This window comes from Dipodomys merriami, unplaced genomic scaffold (assembly GCF_024711535.1).
Source record: "Dipodomys merriami isolate MVZ:Mamm:240054 unplaced genomic scaffold, mDipMer1.0.p SCAF_21, whole genome shotgun sequence".
NCBI classification, from domain to species: Eukaryota; Metazoa; Chordata; class Mammalia; order Rodentia; family Heteromyidae; genus Dipodomys; species Dipodomys merriami.
The window spans coordinates 5,391,088-5,411,012 of record NW_027203493.1 but is presented as its reverse complement, the minus strand read 5'-3'; the positions used below and the strand labels follow the sequence as shown (position 1 = coordinate 5,411,012).

At 35.9% G+C, this 19,925-nt stretch overlaps 3 protein-coding genes across 3 annotated transcripts; all 3 read left to right on the top strand.

Moving 5' to 3' along the window:
- The first annotated feature begins 3,256 nt into the window (after nt 1-3,256).
- LOC138833667 (olfactory receptor 1165-like) lies at nt 3,257-4,198 on the top strand. The gene has a single exon (XM_070031951.1). The coding sequence runs from the start codon at nt 3,257-3,259 to the stop codon at nt 4,196-4,198; it is 942 nt and encodes a 313-aa protein (XP_069888052.1).
- An 8,003-nt stretch (nt 4,199-12,201) lies between these two features.
- Nucleotides 12,202-13,152, top strand: LOC138833666 (olfactory receptor 1165-like). Its single transcript, XM_070031950.1, has one exon. The coding sequence runs from the start codon at nt 12,202-12,204 to the stop codon at nt 13,150-13,152; it is 951 nt and encodes a 316-aa protein (XP_069888051.1).
- Nucleotides 13,153-18,304: 5,152 nt separating this feature from the next.
- On the top strand, nt 18,305-19,258 carry LOC138834185 (olfactory receptor 1165-like). The gene has a single exon (XM_070032939.1). It carries the CDS (start codon nt 18,311-18,313, stop codon nt 19,256-19,258), a length of 948 nt encoding a protein of 315 aa, XP_069889040.1. The 5' UTR covers nt 18,305-18,310.
- Nucleotides 19,259-19,925: the final 667 nt, after the last annotated feature.

Below are 19,925 nucleotides of genomic sequence, written 5' to 3'. Positions count from 1 at the left end.
ATTTTAGTGTTTATTTTTAATAATGTATATATTAAGATGCTAATCTCTATGCTCATTTTTCCTAGTATCATATTACTAAGTTTAAAGCTATGATCTTAATTTCTCTGTATATATGAATATATATTCCTATATCTACATATATGTATATGCATAAAATAGCAAAATATACTGGACATTTTAGATAAATGGTGAAGGAAAAGATGCATGGAAAAAACAACTGGGAAAATATAGTGATATTGTGACATCTAGAAAAGTTTTCTTGGAAGAACTATGTGAATCATGGGGCCATTTCCATCAATCAGAAGACACAAATAAAAATCTTTGCAGGCCAACCTGTAAAAACATTGGTATAAATTGATAAAAATAAACTTATTTATGTTGTTTTAGGGAGTTAGTTAGAAATCCATATAGAAGAGATTCAACATGGAAGTAGTGCTGTGGCTCAAGCGGTAGAGCACTTGCCTTGAGCTGAAGAGCTGAGGGACAGCGTTCAGGTCCAGAGTTCAAGCCTCATGACTGACAAAAAAAAAAAAAAGAAGAGATTCAGCATGATACTTTTTATAACCCGGAACTATCCTAAAGGTTTAAATTATTGCTATGGAGGCTAGAAGATATTTAGATAATAGTATTGTTAAATATTCAGCCACATACACAGACATGACTGTTGGAAACACCAGAAATAAGAGGGAGGGTATCTTCATATTGCATTGTTTCTCCTTAGTCTTCACTGATGTCACCAGGGCCACAGCTAGGATTATGGGTGGGTCTACACAAAGCAGCACATGGTGATGGACAAACAAAGGGCAAAGGAAAATTCCACAGTATACAGTAGTAGAGTGAACAACTGGTTTAAATTTAAATTTAAATTCAAAGGAAATTTTATTCTAAAACTCAAATGGGTCAGAACAGTATTTACTTAGCCTTATTTTCTTTTTTGAATGGTACTTTTCTCAGTCTATTTCTTAAGAATGCTGAATGTAATGCACAGATTTTTCATTTTGCAGGGTTGAGTTGAATAATACCCAGGAAAGTTTAACAAACAACCCAAATCATAATATTATATGAATAAATCAGTTGTTTCCTATGTTTAAAAATATTTAGAAAAACTAAAATTCTAAGGAAAAATTCTAGGCAGAGAGAGAGAGAGAGAGAGAGAGAGAGAGAGAGAGAGAGAGAGAGAGAGAGAGAGAGAGAGACAGGCAGGCAGACAAGCAGACAGGCAGACAGGCAGACAGATACAGACAGAGCTGATTCAAAGCAAGTAGTATGCTGAGGGTCCATTTAATTAGACGGATAGAACATGCTGCTATGCATGGAAGAATAACCAAGCTGGACTTAAAATTGAGTGTAAAAATCACAACATCCAATCCTGTCCAAAATACACAAGGGCCCAAAGTAGGATTTTTTAAAGAATAATCGGTGTGAGAACTCTAAATATTAGGAACCAAAAATTATAAGAAAGATTATTATAAATATGTTTCCAGATACATATTTAAACATAGAAGTAAATATGACAATACCATGGAATCATCTAATACGATAATTTGAGGAGGACTATATTTCATGAAGAGTTTTATGTTAGAATGTGTCAGCTGGAATTTTGCTAATTCTAGACAAAAAGAACATTAAATGCATTAGGATTTTTTATTCAAATTGTGTGGTGTAAAATTTGTCATAATGGTTACTTGATTAGGCTTAAATAACATATGCTTTACATGTTACAGGGATTCTTTTCCATGACAAGTTGTAGAACCTTTACAGAAACACTGGTTTCATTAAACATCCTTATTGTAGTTGAATACTATGTCTCAGTCCTGACAAAGAGATCAGAATTGCTAATAAAGAAAAGAATTGCTTCATCACATGGCTAACGGAATACAGTTCACAAAGGTCTTAGTCTCCAGCATCAAAAGTGGTGTGTTGTTACAGTTTTAGAACTGTGCCTGGTTTGAAAAGTGGCTGGAGATAATGTTTGTTGTTGACAAGGTAAAATTCAGGCCACTACTTAGATGTGGTCATGAGAGCCTACCATTTATACTCCTCAACCGTTTCCATAATCAACTGTTTGCTGTGGCTGGACTGTGTGATATTTTCAATCACTATGTCTCCTCACAAATGAAAATGATTTCATTCTCATGGTATTTGATCTTATACCTGCAACTTTCTTCCTAGACCACTGCTGCTCAATTTGTCCCTGAAGGATTCATTTGGAATGTCTTGAGGGAGCTGATAAAGGATTTTATATTTTAATTTTAATTTTTTATATTATTGTGAAAATACCGTACAGAGGGGTTACAATTACATGGGCCATTTAAATAGGGATACAGGTGAACCCATTGCAACAATGAGATGTACAAATCATTATGTCGAAAAACGAACTTTACAACTTTGGTGGGGAGGGGTGGAAGGGGGTGCAGAGATAGGAAGGGAAAACAAAGGAGAAGGCAACAATGCTGATAAAGTTTTAAGCACTGTATTATTATGGTTCTAAATTTTTAGTAATTCACTAGTTACTCCTTTGTGTGTAATATGATGTATCCTACAGACAGATTGTATAACTAGCAGGAAGTTTTTAATAATATTTCCCAAACACTTCCACTGTATTCTACTTGTTTGGCATTTTTTTTCAACTTTACACACAACCATGTGTGTGCAACATCCCTCTCTCAGAAGAAATGTTTATGAGAAAATTTAAGATCCTGATAATGAATGCTTATGTGTTCTTGATATTCGAAAATTCATAGAACAGGTAAAAGCTCATTGCAAAGATGATGGATGTTGGACAAGACAGATTTCTGTCCAAAAACATTTATAAATTTTGTATTACATATCAAAATCGGTACTCTTCCCAAGGATCCCCTTGGCATCCTTACATAACATTGGCACTCTATAGTCGAGACTCCGATCTTTACAGTGCTTTCTTGGATTTGGCTCTATTTCTCCATTGTTACCACATGGCCTTTTCACCAGGAAATGTTTTAAGGACCTGATATTGTTAAATATAATTTATATAAAATGATGATTTACTTTCTGATACTCTATTTTATTTCAAGATACTATACCTGCACTCCTGAAGTACAAACTGATGGCCCATAATCTATAATCATTGAATGGGTAAAGCAAGAATCAACAGCAAAGCAGAAGATTCATGAAGCCATGGAGACCCTCTTTATCTTCATTGTTGCTACTGAGACTTGACTATGCGTCTCCTACTCTCCCGCTCAGATATACAGCCTTTCTGCTTGCTTCTCTTGTTATGAGAAGGAACATGGTAAACCAGAGCTCTCTGACCGCATTCATCCTCATAGGCTTCTCAGACTACCCGCAGCTGCAGGCGCCCCTCTTCCTTGCATTCCTGAGCGTCTACACAATCACTCTCCTTGGAAACTTGGGGATCATTGCAGTCATCAGGATCAATCCCAAACTCCATACGCCCATGTACTTTTTCCTCACCCACCTTGCGCTTTTGGATCTCTGTTATTCCAGTGTGTTTACACCCAAACTCCTAGAGATCTTGGTTGTGGAAGACAGAACTATTTCTTTCCAAGAATGCATGACGCAATTTTTCTTTATTTGTGCCTGTGTGGTTATAGAAATGTTTATGCTGGCAGTGATGGCCTATGACAGGCTGGTGGCCGTCTGCAATCCTCTGCTCTACACAGTGGCCATGTCCCGCAAGCTCTGTTCTCTCCTCATAGCTGGGACTTATCTGTGGGGCTGCCTCTGCTCAGTCATACTCACGTATTCCCTGGGGCAGCTGTCCTACTGTGCACCCGGCATCATCAACCACTTTGGCTGTGAGTACTCTGCAGTCCTTTCTGCAGCTTGCTCTGACACGACTTTCAGCCAGATGGCATGTTTGGTCATTTCCCTATTCAATGAGTCCTGCAGCCTCCTGATCACCCTGGCCTCCTATGTGGTCATAGTTGTCACCATCATGAGGATGCCCTCCAAGGGGGGGCTGAGAAAAGCCTTCTCCACTTGTGCCTCCCACCTGACTGCCATCAGCATCTTCCACGGTGTGGTCCTCCTTCTCTACTGTGTGCCCAATTCTAAAAGCTCATGGCTCCTGGTCAAAGTGTCTACTGTACTGTTTACAGTCATGATCCCCATGCTGAACCCCCTCATCTACAGCCTGAGGAACAAAGATGTGAAGGAGACGATCAGGAGGCTCATCCACTCCAAACTCTTAACGTAGTTCAAATTATCAACACGCATATATGCAGAGGCACACCTATGTATTAACAGTATCAATTTTGATACCTTTTTAATATAGGATGGATGACACTATAATTTTAAGGAAATATGTGATTATGTTTTAAGCCTAATGTTTTTTTTTGCATTTAAAGAATTGGAATGATGGTGTTTTTATTTGGTTTTGCTTTAAACTTTGCAATGACTTCTCTTTTGTTTTAGTTTATTGCATCTGCAATATGTTCTCATTCACTTTGTCTACCAAGATTTAGAAAAGATTATTTCATTATCTTGTGACTAGGCCTTATCTTTGTTTGTTTTTTGGTCAGTCCTGGGGCCTGAACTCTGGACCTGGGCACTGTCCCTCAGTTCTTCAGCTCAAGGCTAGTGCTTTACCACATGAGCCACAATACCACTTCTGGCCTTTTCTGCTTATGTGGTGCTGAGGAATTGAACCCAGGGCCTCATGCATGCATGGCAAGCACTCTACCACTGAGCCACCTTCCCAGCCCCAACTAGGCCTTATGGAAGTAAGAAAGAAGTTCATATTTCACACTGCTAATTCTCTTAAAATTCTTTCCTTAAATATATTGCAATCATACAGACTATCTGAATTCATCAAGGCCTCATGTCTATGGATGTTGTTGTACAAACACTTTAAAGCAGTATATTTAAGTATAATACCTTGGGTTTTTCTTATAAAATTATTGACAAAAATGTTAGCTACTCTATATTAATATTGAAAATATTTGTTATTCTTTGTTAATTTCATTTTGCATATCATGATGATGTATTCAGGTCAATAAAATCTGTAGAAACAATGTTGATAACTTTTCAAGTTTCATTTCCTTCTAACAATATTTCTGTTTTGAGCAACACACCCAAAATTATTAAATTTTATTGCATATTTACAATCAATTTTCCTTGTCTCAGTCTGTTTTTTTTTTTCCAGTACAAACCACTGTCATCTTCTTAGTTAAAAAAGAGGCCATTTTGTTGTTCTTTCTCCTTTCATAAACCTGTCACTGTTTCATATAATTTATATCTCCAAAATAGAATGGAATAAGTTGTTTTGAAATATATTAACTTATTTTCATTTTTTCTTAATTATTTAAATAATCAAGTTGACATTATACATTCCCTTTTTGAAAATGTAAAATGTATATACTTCTTTTTACAACTTAAAATTATATGGTTTTTAATTTTATTTATAAAGAAAATGAACCCATTAAAAAAACTTAAGAGTTAATTCACAATTATCATTGAAACTTTAATTATTGTGAGAAGTTAGGGTTTGATGGCTTGTGTCTATAGTCTTGTGTATTCAGAAGGCTAAGACCTCAACGATTGTAGTGCAAGCCTAGGTAGAAAAATTCACAAATCTCCACCTCTCAACTAAGCAGCAAAATTTAGGATTGAGGTATGGCTGTAATGATACTTTGTGAACTGAACAAGCAAACTAAATGAACAAAACAGAAAGCATAAGACTGCATTCAAACAGTACCAGCCAAAAGCCTATGTATCAATATATTCATGTATGTATGCATGTATGTTTATATGGATGTATCTAGCTAGCTATCTACCTACCTATGATTATGTTTATCTCTATTTTCTGTATTTGAAGTCCAAAAGAGAATACTCTCTATTAAATTCAAGAATGTTTTTTATATTTTACTCTGTTTTTTTTTTACTCTCCATTTAAAATTAATTTTTTCCCAAAGGATTCAAGGTTGAGTTGATAATAGAGCATCTCTTTGTCTTGAATCTATCTATCTATCTATCTATCTAGCTAGCTAGCTAGCTAGCTAGCTAGCTATTTATCTATCTATTTACCTATCAATGTATCTATCTGTGCATCTTTCTATCCACCCATCTATCTGTTCTTTACCCATCAGGTTTTTTTTTTTTGTTTGTTTTGTTTTGTTTTTAGTCCTGGGGCTTGAACTCAGGACTTGGGCACCATCCTTGAACCTGTTTAAGTTTAAGGCTAGCACTCCACCACTTGAGCTACAGCACTACTTTCCTCTTTTTCTAAGTAGTTTATTGGAGATGAATCTCAAGGTCTTTTCTGCCTTGAAATGTGATCTTCAGATCTTAGCCTTCACCTCCTCCTCCTCCATCTTCCTTCTTCTCTCCTCCTCCTTCCTCTCTTCCCTCTCCTCCTACTCTTTATACTCTTCCCTCTTATTTTTCTTTCTTCATCCTTTTAATATTTTTTTGTCGGTTGTGGGGCTTGAACTCTGGGCCTGGGCACCGACCCTGAGCTCTTAGCTCAAAGCAAGTGCTCTATTACTTGAGTCACAGCGCCACTTCCGGTTTTCTGGTGGTTAATTGGAGATAAGAGTCTCATGGACTTTCCTGCCCAGTCTGACTTTGAACCGTAATCAGATCTCAGCCTCCTGAGTAGCTAAGATTACAGGCATGAGCCACCAGCGTTCAGCTTCTTCCTCCTTCTGACTTATTATTTAGGAGATGGATATCGCTTCCTGCCAGGCACAGGCCCAAACAACAATTATTTTCAGGCTTTGGCTCTTGTTGGAATATGAGCTCTTCCGATTTAGACCAGGTTCCCTTCCACAGAAACAAGTCTTGTGGACATTTTCTGTCCAGCTTGGTTGGAACTGCAATCGTTAGAACTCAAGCCTCATACTTAGCTTGTGATAAGAGGCTCTGCCATTGTGCACAGCTAGAAGTTCAGAACAGATTTAATGGACTTTTCTGCAAAAACTAACACCAAAATTCAAGTCTGCATTCTCAATCTTTCCAGTAGCTAGAATTGTAATAGTGAATTACTGAAATCAACTTCCTTCTTTCCTTCCTTCCTTCTTCCTTTCTTCGTTGGTTTATTTATTTTTGGTGGTGGTGGTGGTGGTGCATGGGGGAAGGTAGGGCTAGAATTCAGTGTCTGAGTAATGTCTCTGAGTTTTTGTTTTCAAGGCTAGTGCTCTATTACTGGAACGAGTTCCACTCCTGAACTTTTGGTGGTTTATTGGAGAAAAGACTGTCAGGGGCTTGGCTTGTAGCTGAGATTCTAGGTTCTCATCCTGAGTATCTGATTCCAGGCGTGAGCTACTGGCACCTGGCTGAACTAAATTTTCTTGTTATAATGGAACCATATTTTGCAAATAGAAAAGCTGTCAACATCATACAAATGAATTTCTTGACCTGGAGTTCATGCTGTTTTGGGAAAACTATGGACCATTGGATTTCTACAGACAATATAAAACACAGATTAATGATAATTTTAAAATAGGACTCATTGTGCATATTTAGTCTTGTGTTTACATAGTTTTTAGTTGCTTGCATCCTTTAATTAGTGATTCACATGTCACACGATATATATGTGTATATATATCATATATTTTCTTTTATAAACATATATATGTATATATATATATATATATATTAGAAAGAAAATGGAGAAGAATGCTTTAGGTTTGATGGCTCACTTTGATCTGAGACTCTACTAGAGCCACAGCTCCACTTCAAGCTTTTTCGGGCTAATTGGAGATAAGAATACCTTGGATTTATCTTTGAATCTCCATCCATAGAGTTCAGTCCCCTGAGTATCTGTGATTGGGAGTCCAAGCCACTTGCATTCAGTTACTGTTTGAAACTTATCATTTGATTCAATTAAAAAATATATTTGGCATTTTAATCTTCACAATGACTTTAATTAAAATACAGCACTGAATGTGTTGACATAGATAATATCTAATTATATAACTATATATTTAACATTATAAATTATGTATATATTTATTATATATGTTATTGTATATTATATATAATATAATCTTTATAGGTACTATTAATATGGAATATATCTAGTAATACACAGTGCTATATATACTGTAAAATTATATAACATAATAGATATTATATATGTATACGTGCATATAAATATACATATATAGAAATATAGAGATAATATCTATCTATCTATCTATCTATCTCTATATATATACTACATGCACATATATTTATAATCACTTATGGTTATAGTCATACAATGCAATACAAACATTGTGTTGATTTTTCTATATGTTGTAATTTTTCTGCCAACATATTTATCCCCTGACTTGGAACCCACAGTGCATGAATCAGAAGAAATGGATTTAAAATATCAGTGCTATGATTTGTGTGCCTGTCTTGAATAGCATATCTCTATGGCAAAATAATATAGCCAATGCACACTCATCATCTGAAAATTCTAACCCCAATGGTTGAGAAAAAGCACTATAACTCTGCACAAAGTATGCACGTGTCTAATAACATTTGCAACATATGAAGCAAAAGTGTAATCATGTTGTGATATTAGAACATGGACCATTATCCATATTTTTATTATGGTTGTTTATGTGGTTTTCATTAGTACAATCTCTATAGCAAAGTAAGTGGTGTTCTTAAAATACATAGACGACAATAATATCTAAAAGAAATGATGTTTTCAGCGATGTACAAGGAGGTTTTCTCTATTTTCTTTGTTTGTAATTCATAACACCAAATTATCAGGCATCTCCAGGGTGCATGTCCCATAAGTCAAGCATCTGGAGATGAAACAAACAATGGAATCATGGAACATAGGTTCAAAGTCTTTAATTCAAGACATCTCAAAAGGTTTTGAAACTCACAGAGATGCCATCTCTCCCTTCCTCTTGAATTATACTTCACAAGAATCATTCACTGCCTTTATTTAATAAAATTTCTGACTATTTTAATTTGGGGGGAGATTGTACATGCAGATTTTACTTTTTTATGGGGAGGAACTACTGTTATTTCTTTTTAAATCAGGTCCTGCAGCTGGCTAGAATATATATTTATAACTTGAGCCCTGAGCCAGGCCATGAATGTAGTTTTTTTAATAAAGGCAGGGGAATATCCACTGAGATGTACTTCAGGAAAATCTGTTTTTGGTAAGTTCCTTTGATGAGGGGAATATTTTCAGTCATGTATGAGAGTTATTGAAATCCTAAGGTAGGAGATAAACATAAGCTAATGTTAGCTGAAGGGTAATTATTTATACTAATTTAAAATAATGCTACTCATTTAAAATAATGCTACATATTAAAGTGCTAAATTGGACACTTAAGTTTTTCCAAGGTTCATTTTACTGAGTTTGAAAACACGTCCTTAATTGTTATATTCCACATATGAATACTTTCAAATGAAATGTTACATGTAAACTTTGTTTACATGATATGCAACATAATCAGATCCATAGACTGCCACACAGCAAGACTATGCATACAAAATAATATCATACCCTATGCATCTAAAATATATAGTGATAGGTGCAATGAAAGATAGATCAAGAGAAAAAATGAGATTTGAATGCCAGAATGCTTACTTGGAAGAGTGATGTGGAAAACTTGTCACTGAAATAGGATACATGATTAAACACTACAGAAGAATGTGGTCATTTATTGAACAGGAAGACATGAAAAATGCTTTCTTTTTTCTTTTTCATTTATTTTATTTTATTGTAAAGATGCTGTACATGAGTAAGGAACTGAGTACATTACTTGTCGATCATTATTACCCTTTCCCTGGGTAATATCCCTTCTCTCCAGAACCTCCCACACTAATATAACTAAGCCAGGGTCCCATCCAGCTGATTAATGTGATTATTTCATTAAACCAATTAATTAACTCAATTAATCCAAGCAGTGTGCCATCCAATTAATCTGGACGAGAGGATGCACATTTGCAGTGGCGAGTTACAGAAGAATGAAGTTAGGCATAAAATGTAATAATGAATGTACGATATCTAATTTTGACCACAAATTCCAAATGACATTTTTATGCACTTCCTGGGAGATTTAATAGAAATTCACGTAGAATAGTTTCAATTTAATCTCTTAATGAAATGCTATGAAAACCACTTAAAGTATTGCCTTCAAGTCTCAATAATTTCTGGTCCATAGATTTACACACTAGCAAGGAGCAGTGTGAGGAAAATTTTCATACTTTTCTGTTTTTTTTTTATTAGTTCTTGCTCCTTTAATAATGGCCAAGGACAAGAATAGAATATCAATAGGAAAAGGAGAATTAATAGCCAATAGCATTATTAAAGGCAGAAATTAATGGAAGTTTGAGAATTCATACTGGATAACTTTCACAAAATTAGCAGCACCGTCTTATCACAATGTATATAGTGTTGTGAAGAGTGTGCATAGTGATTTTTGAGACAGGATCTGGGAATGTAGCTCGTGGTGGTCTTGAAATCATAACCTCTCTGCCTCAGCCTACTTAGTGCCTGGATTTCAGGTGCTACTGTCTCAACCAGCTCCTATTCTATTTTGTCATATGCAGCAATTATTCTTTTAGAGTTGAAAAGAAAGAAAATTTAAGAAATGTTTAACAAATTGCCCCAGTTGTAATCAGAAATTTTAGGGAGAAACTGGAATTTTAGGGATGGGTTCTAGACAGAGTGCTGAGTTGAAAGGCAAGCTACTGAGCCAGGGTCTCATCCAACTGATTAATATGCTTACTTAATTAATCCAATTAATTAACTCAATCCAAGCATTATGCCATCCAATTAATCTGGATGAGAGGATGCACAATTGCAGTGGTGAGTTACAGAAGAATGAAGTTCGGCATAAAATGTAATAATAAATGTGCAATATCTCGTTTTGACCCCAAATTCCAAATTAATAAATATGAAGTTTTTGGTTGGTCATTAATCCAGCCACAAATTTTGGTGCAGGAAAAAATGCAGCAAACTCAGCCCACAGATTAACTACAGGTCCTAAATTAGTTGATACAAGGCAAGTAACATCCTTACTTGACTTGATAGATTGTTCTGTAATAGACGGCATGATTTAGTATTTCTATTTTCTCAAGATAGCTAATGTTATATCAAGACTATTACTTAGACAATGAGACAGAGAAAAAAGTATAGAAAAAATTAGAGAAGATTGTGCAAAATAATAGGAAAAATGATAGAAAAAAATCCTTAGGCAAAAGTGTAAAGATATTTAGAAAAAAATTCTCTCTTCTTTGGAACAATAAAATCAACATCCTTATTTGTCTTTTACACTCAGAATGAGAATTGTATCTATCCAGTCAAGAACCATAAGGAAGCCTTGAATTCTTTCAATGAGAAGATTTGAAAAAGGGTTTTCTAGATGTGAGAAGAAGAATATTCATTCAAAAAATGCCCAGTAGAAATTTAGTAGCAATTACTAAACTCAAAGAAAGTGAAAAAGAAAAAAAAAAAAAAGAAAGTGAAAAATGTCAGGGATTCTTTCATTTAAATCTCTATTATGTCTTTTTTGACCATTCTTTAAAGATTTTCACAAAGGTTAGTTAGTTATCATTTATGCAAATTCTGCTTTAAGCATTTAGGGAATTAGAGAAATTGTAGAATCTTTATTGACAACAGAAGGGGTGAAATTGATTAAGATGCTTTGTATGCATTAGCATGCTGAATTTAAACCCTTTTGAACAATACTTAAGGATGATATAAAGTAAAGATAAAGAAATGTAAGAATTTTTCAACATACGTTGCTAGCAGACTAATGTTCATTTAGGGCTCCTGTTTCCACACTAAAGTAGAATGTGATGCTACAGCTGATATAAGGGTGGAAATGGCAGGTGATTATAGACAAGGGTTAAGTTTGTGCTCTTTCTCAGATGATTTAATATGTTTATTAAGTTTTTATATCTATTTCTAGAATTGTTTATTCAGGCTCACTAATTTGAATATTTCAGGTATTAGGTTCCTTCCAAATAGTTTGCTTAAAATGTTATTGATACTACTATGACTTTATTTCAGATACAGGAATGACAGCGATGAACAATGAAGCTAATTGCCCACAAACAGAAGCTATGAAGTGATCCACTAAGAATGAAGTGAGGCACAAGAATCACACACTCCAGTTGGTCCTGATTTGTCTTCATTTGTATCTATTGAGATTCTTTTGAGTTATTGCTTTGCCCCCTTGCAGACCCCCCTGCTCAGTTTTCTTTTTTTCTGCTTATGATTTTGTTGAATGGAGGATCATGGTCCTTGATCTGGTAAACCAGAGTTTCGTGACCACATTCACCTTGATTGGCTTCTCTGAATACCCACACCTATGGGCACCCCTATTCCTTATATTTTTAACCATCTACATGGTCACAGTGGTGGGAAATCTGGGGATCATTGTGGTCATCAGAATCAACCCCAAGCTTCATACGCCCATGTACTTTTTCCTCACCCACCTTGCCTTTTTGGATATGTGTTATTCCAGTGTGTTTACACCCAAACTCTTGGAGATCTTAGTTGTAGAAAACAGGATTATCACCTTAGAAGGATGTATGATACAGTATTTGTTTGGATGTACATTCGTGTTTACAGAAATGTTTATGCTGGCGGTGATGGCCTATGACAGGTTCGTGGCCGTCTGTAACCCTCTGCTCTACACAGTGGCCATGTCCCGCCAGCTCTGTGCTCTCCTCATAGCTGGGACTTATCTGTACGGTGGCCTCTGCTCGGTCATCCTCACCTACTCTCTTTGGCAACTGTCTTACTGTGGACCTGGCATCATCAATCACTTTGGCTGTGAGTACTCTGCAGTCCTCTCTGCATCGTGTTCTGATCCTTCCTTCAGCCAGATTGTATGCTTATTTATCTCCATATTTAGTGAGTCCTGCAGCCTCCTGATCACCCTGGCCTCCTATGTGGTCATAGTTGTCACCATCATGAGGATGCCCTCCAAGGGGGGGCTGAGAAAAGCCTTCTCCACCTGTGCTTCCCACCTGACTGCCATCAGCATCTTCCATGGGGTCATTCTCTTGCTCTACTGTGTGCCTAGTTCCACGAGGTCAATGCTCCTGGTGAAAGTGGCCACCGCCCTATACACAGTTCTTGTCCCCATGCTGAACCCCCTCATCTACAGCCTGAGGAACAAGGATGTAAAGGAGACAGTCAGGAGGTTTCTCCACTCCAAACGGCATCCCCAATTGATATAATTCAAATAATTGTTCATAGAAGTCTGAAGTATGCATGTTTTATATATATATATGTATGTATGTTTGTATATATATTTATATATGTGTGTATATATATATAGATAGATAGATAGATGAAGATAGATAAAATAGATAGATAAATAGATAGATCACATTTGGGACTTTAGTGAATGATACTTTAGGGTTTTTTGTTTGTTTATTTGTATTTGTCAGTTGTGGGGCCTGATCTCTGGGCCTGGGCGCTGTCCCTGAGCTCTTCAGCCAGCATTGGTATACATTTTTAGACCATGTCTCTTTTAGAGTTCCAGTTACAACACAAAATTATTCTTTGCTTAATGCATTTCTCAATTTCCTATTAAAGATATGAGTTGTAATATATGAGGAATATATATGAATCAATCTTAAATATAAGTCAAGACAATAGATATTTGGTACTTCCCTATCTACAAACAAAAGCAGAATAAATATCCTAAACAAAAAGCCAGGATACCATCTATTATTCATTTTGAACTTCTCATATTTCAGCAATGTACTAGTGAGAAACAGATCATACTTTTCAAATATAGGATAAACATGTTCAAATTTCCCTCCTGACCATGTTATTAACTAATTATAATCTTAATTAGGAAGGAGAGATTTTCAAATTTTCTTGTTTGTAGCTCATGGTAAACACCTTGTGAAAGCTCTCTGGGATTTTTATTCCCTGAAGTCATGCAATGACAATTTAATATACGATTCCTAAATTTTGTCTCTCAGTTTGACTCAGATTAAGAAAGTGTTTATACTGAACATGACTGCTTTTAATTATAAAAATATAGAATTGTCCTTCATGGCCTACGTTAAATGAAATTCTCAATGCTTAATTACAAGCTTTTATAGCTACAAGTTTTGAGAAATAACATAATAATTAATTGTTCCACAACCACTGAAAATTAAACCTGTCTTGTTGCTGGTGAATAATTAATCTGTCATTCCTGTTATAATTCTGATGCAGAAGACTCTGATTCAAATATCTAATATTTTTTGCGAACAACACCTCTGTGAATCTACTAGCTGTGGTAGCAGTGTCTTTCAGCTAAGAATAAAAACACAAGGTACTAAAACCTCTTCCTTACATTGTTAAGAAGTTTGCCTTGTATTAATCTTTGAATCTGTTTGTATACTGTAATGAGGCTTAATATTCTCAGTGAATACTAAATTAATGCTCATTAACCATTCTCAATTTTTATCAATCCTTTAGAGGACTGTACTTTTTAGGTTTTATTTATTGTTTAACTAGTTGTCTAAAGGTGTTTCAATTCCACAAGTCAGATTATGACTATCATGCATTTTATTGATATGGCCCCTTCTATTCTCTCTCATCTTTCCTGTCTCAGCCATAGCCTAAATATTTTCACATACTGTACATTGAATATAACAGCTGTAGTTGCTCACTCTCCCTCCTTCCATTTATGTATTCCCTCCCCCCATCAATAAAACATGTTTCAGCTAGTTAGTTTTATTTGAAATGGTTCCTTAATTTTTCAGAAGAATTATAAGATTGGATACTTTTAGGGGAATATATAGTTTAAAATATGTATAAGGCTGTGAAGAAATATAATAGACTTAATATAATTTTATTTTTATTTTAATGATGTGTAGGCAAAATCAAATCTGAGCAGTTTAACTGAGCAGTTTAACTGCTTTAAATGCCAGAGTTTTCAAGTAGTTTGCCTGGAATTTGACATTACAGAAAGGGTGGGTGAATACAGCCATAATATTCAATGTACATGTGTGAAAATAGATCTATTGATAGGATGAGGAGAGATGGAGGAGAATGTTGAAAGGGTGACAATGATCACGATGGATTTTACTCATAAACAGACATGTTGAACTGAAATCCCTTTGAACAACTACTTAAAGATATTTTGTTTCTTTTGAAAAGGTGCCTGTGCTTAGAATTTGAGGGAAAATTGTCATTATAGTGGGAACAGGCAAAGATGCTGAATGTGTATTTCCCTGAATCTACAGGCATGTTGTCAAGTTGTCACCATTTGAGTGTCACCGTAGAGGAAAATTGAAAGGACAACTTGAGTAAGTTTTCAGAGAGAGGCCAGCCAAAGAGTTGTTATTTAGAAAGAGGAATATGTTGTGGAGTAGGAATGTGAATGGGAAGTCATCTTGAATGACTTCATTTTTACCTTAATGTTTTCCTCAAAGCCTTAACTTGAGAGGAAAAGGAATCCAGGAAAAGCTAGGGGAGAAAAGAAACAAGAAAAGAGACAGTCAAGTTCAGGTGCTGATGGTTTGGGAATTTGTACCTAAGCTAAGCAATGGTAAGAATTAATCAAGGAAAACATTGCTTTTTACTATATGTCTGCCAAAATGTTTCTTGTTTCATTATTTCTAAATTAACAAGAGGTGTTTTTGGTAGTATTTTGCATATGTTATGAATCCTATGAAAATTCAGAAAGAGAAATAAAATGCTGTTTTGTTGAACCGACTACAATGTAGAATGTAGTCCCAGGGTTCCTAAGGTTGGGATCTTATTTGGGATACCCTTTATTCATAGCAATATCATAACAGTAATAGTAGTTACATCAAGAACAATGAATATTTTATTATATATTGGGTCACATACAAACAGATAAAGGATTGAGTCACAGAGCATGAACATCTCAGCAGAAGTTTGATATTTGATTCTGGTAGAATTTCAGCTCATGGTACTTGACGCAAATATTAAGTCATTCACATTTTCAAGACTCAGTACAAACCAATGTAATGGCTGATCATAGAGATTGATTAGTTAGCAAATTCACCTTCAGTATGAGATTATGCTTGTCTGACAGAAGGACATTAGACCAGTCTGAGTCAAAGAAAGGAAAGGAAATAGCAGAGATCGATGTGAAGTGCTACAAATTCAATGGGGAAATATGCAAAATATTAAAATTTTACAAAAATAAGATTGGATTTTCTCAAAAATGCCAATCATGGTCCTGGGCACTGTCCCTGAGCTCTTCAGAGCCACTATAATACTCGATAAGAAATGTACTCATTAGCTCACTGATGTAACTATAACTCCTCTGTACAGAATCTTTACAAGAAAATACAATTAAAAACTAACAGAAAAAATAAACAAATATGTTTCTGTTTTTAAAGTAAATCTTTTCTTTTCCATCAATTGTAGACAATTCATGTAGAAAATGTGGCAATCCAATATCTCTATGTCATTCAAACCCCACAGATAACTTCCAGCTTAGGAAAGATGTATAAGATGGATGTGCAACTGAAAGGTATCAAAAAGATTTTGATCATGTAAAATTCCCTTAGATATGAGAAATCACTGGAATGGTATTGCTTGTAAGAGGGCAGGTTAAAATTAGTTCTAGTTGGCCAAGCACTGATGACTTATGCCTGAAGCTGGTGACTCACCCCTGTAATTCTAGCTACTCAGGATGCTGAGATCTCAGGATTGTGGTTCAAAGCCAGCTCAGGCAGGAAAGTCTATGAAACTCTTACCTTCCACTAGGCACAGGAAAACTAGAAGTGGAGCCATGGCTCAAAGATGTAAAGTGCTAGCCTTGAGCAAAAAGATCTCAGGGATAGTGCCCAGGCCCTGAGTTCAAGCCCCATGTAAACAAAACAAAACAAAAACCAGGATAGTCCTAGCGTCATGTGTGAAAATGCACTAAGCATAACTGTTCTTTAGTTAGCTTTAAAGCTCAACACATATCACATTTGTTTTCTAGCATCTAGCTATGTAACTAATATGAATGGTTACTTTTATTATTATTCTCCTATGTGTAGTGTTGACCTGCATGTGAAAGAAAGTGTAATTTCTATTTTCTATATTATGCTCTCCTTTTTATGTTTTTTTGTGAAAATACTGTACAGAGGAGTTACAGTTACATGAGCAAGGTAATGTGTATATTTTTTATCAAGCACTGTTGCCTCCTCCTTTATTTTTCCCCTATCATCCCTTCCCTCCCACTTCCACAACTACACTCCCCTTTACCTAAATTTTTTATTATAAAAATGTTATGCAGAGGGGTTACAGTTACATGAGTAGAGCAATGAGTCCATTTCATAGTGAGTATTGATACCTCTTCCTTTATTTCCCCCCTACCATCACTTCCCTCCCCAACTCCTTCCACCCCTTACCCCCCGACATCGTAAAGTTCGCTTTCAATATAGCATCCTGTACATCTCGTCATCACAATGGGTCAGCCTGCATCCCCATTTAAGTGTTGTGCAATATCCCTTCCCTTCCCCAAATTAAAAAATATACTGTTCCTCTTAATGCTCATAATGTTGAACACAATGAGTTTTCATTTTAAAGGTATAAGTATAGCGATATATGCAGGCAGACATAGATGCGCAGATATAAACACTGAAATCCAACTATACTACCATCCCTTCTGAGATAAAATCACTTTAAACATCTCAATAAAACAAACATTGAAGCATAGATTTTTTGTTAGGTTATGGGTTTAATTGGTTTTATTGAACCCTGGCAGGTGAGGAAAGCTGAAATATTTTTATAAGAAATCTAGCCCATTCTTTTAGACCAAGGTAAGATTTTGCACTTATGGTTTATGAAAAGAAATATGGTCATGCTAGAATTTAAATGGCTCCATGAAAGGAATTGAATTGTCTGAGACAAAAGTAAGAAAAATACCAGATTAAGTGAACATTCATGTTGCCCCTAGTGTGTTTTTTTTTCTTGAGTACTGAGCAGTACTTTGTTTGCTCCTTTCTTAAATTAAAGCTCTTATTCAGTGTTTTATCTGGTCGTGATGCTATCCACAAGAGAAAAAAATACCTAACTCTGTACAAGATAACTCATCCAATGTTTTATTGCCTGGAGCAAAATATTTATTGCTCTCATCTTGCAGTCCTAGAATATGTAAATAATTTAGTACTTTCTCATCTGGACAGAACTCTAAGAAGAGATTACCAACCCATTTAGATTGAGTTTAAACTCTTAATATCTGCTGTATACATTGGCCTGTTTGCACTAAACTGTGGCATTCAGAACCAAATGTGTTCTTCCTCCTAAAATCACACTTGTAATCAAATATAAGTTGATATAGTGTTGAGTTTACTGGCATACCTAAACTCTTTCTTCTCTGGCCTGTAATAGAAGAAAACACACTTCTTTTTCCTCGACAGGAGCCAAATGCAGGATGAAAGAAATCAGAGCGCTGGATTCATCTTTGTCTTTTTGGGATTCTCAGAATTGCCCACCTTACAGGTGCCTCTCTTCCTGGTGTTCTTGACCATCTATACTGCTTGTGTGCTGGAAAACCTAGGTCTGATTTTGCTCATCAGGATCAATCCCAAACTGCACACACCCATGTACTTCTTTCTCAGCCATCTATCCTTTGTTGACTTTTGCTACACCACTGTCATTGCACCAAAGTTGCTAGACCTCTTGATATCAGAAGACAGATCCATGTCCTTCATAGGATGCATAATACAATTTTTCTTTGGCTGTACCTGTGTGGTTACACAGACTTTTATGTTGGCAGTGATGGCCTATGATAGATTTGTGGCCGTCTGTAAACCTCTGCTCTACACGGTTGCAATGTCTCATAAGCTCTGTGCGATCTTGGTCGCTGGGAGTTATGTGTGGGGTGGAATCTGTTCCTCAACACTCACATATTTCCTTCTGGTGCTGTCTTACTGTGGCTCTGGCATCATCAATCACTTTTGCTGTGAGTACTCTGCCATCCTCTCGGCAGCCTGCTCTGATTCTTCCCTCAGTCAGCTGGTGTGCTTGCTCATCTGTACCTTCAACGAGGCCTGCAGCCTTCTGATTATCATTATTTCCTACACTGTCATATTTGTCACTGTCATCAGGATTCCGTCTAAGGGAGCCCTGAAGAAAGCTTTGTCCACTTGTGCCTCCCACCTGACAGCCATCTGCTTCTGCCATGGGGTCATCCTCTTACTCTATTGTGTGCTCAAGTCTAGAAGCTCATTGCTTACGGTCAAAGTGGCCACTGTGTTTTATAGCATGGTGGTTCCCATGCTCAACCCGATCATCTACAGCCTCAGAAATAAGGATGTGAAAGAGAGCATCGGGAAGCTAATTCACCTCAAAGTCCTTTCTCGCTCATTTTAGTCATGTTCAGACATCCATAAGCTCAATCAGTGATGGGATGAATATTCGTTATGAATATCCTTCATAGCTTTTAAATTTCCCTTCATACGATGACATAAAGCAGAGAGTTAATGCAGCCATATATGATTTACTAAATCTGGCTGTGCTTTAAAAATAACTTGTGAATAAAAGGCAAAGAAGGAGAAAGAAAATCTTGTTTCTGTCCCTCCCAGGATGGGGTGGTCTAAATAAACCTGTAATAATGTCCACATTCTATATCCCTCAGACTGCAGAGTCGAGCTTTCTCTAAAATCATCTCTTCCCTTTTTTCCTTTCCACTCTACTACTTCGTTTCCTTCACCATCTTAAATGTTCTCTCTTTCTGTCTGTCATTCTGTCTCATTATGACAACCATTCAAATGTATGTTTGAATAACCCTCTATTTTTTCAACAAAGAACAGGTAGCCCATTAAGTTAAAAACAGTATAAATATTACACATAAGCCCCCTTGGGATCCCTTTGTCTTCTTGCTTTCTCTAGAGAAAAACTGCTTTGGGGAGATTTTGAGATTCACTACATTTCTTTGTCCAATTTTTCTGTGTATGTCCTGAGAGTAGCAAGTTTAATTTTCCTTGCAACTGCAACTTATCTCTATTAGACCTTAGAGTTTGCTTTTCGTCGTTCCTGG

Coding starts and splice junctions, on each gene's coding strand:
- LOC138833666 (XM_070031950.1), top strand. CDS start 12,202: ATGGTCCTTGATCTGGTAAACCAGAGTTTCGTGACCACATTCACCTTG.
- LOC138833667 (XM_070031951.1), top strand. CDS start 3,257: ATGAGAAGGAACATGGTAAACCAGAGCTCTCTGACCGCATTCATCCTC.
- LOC138834185 (XM_070032939.1), top strand. CDS start 18,311: ATGCAGGATGAAAGAAATCAGAGCGCTGGATTCATCTTTGTCTTTTTG.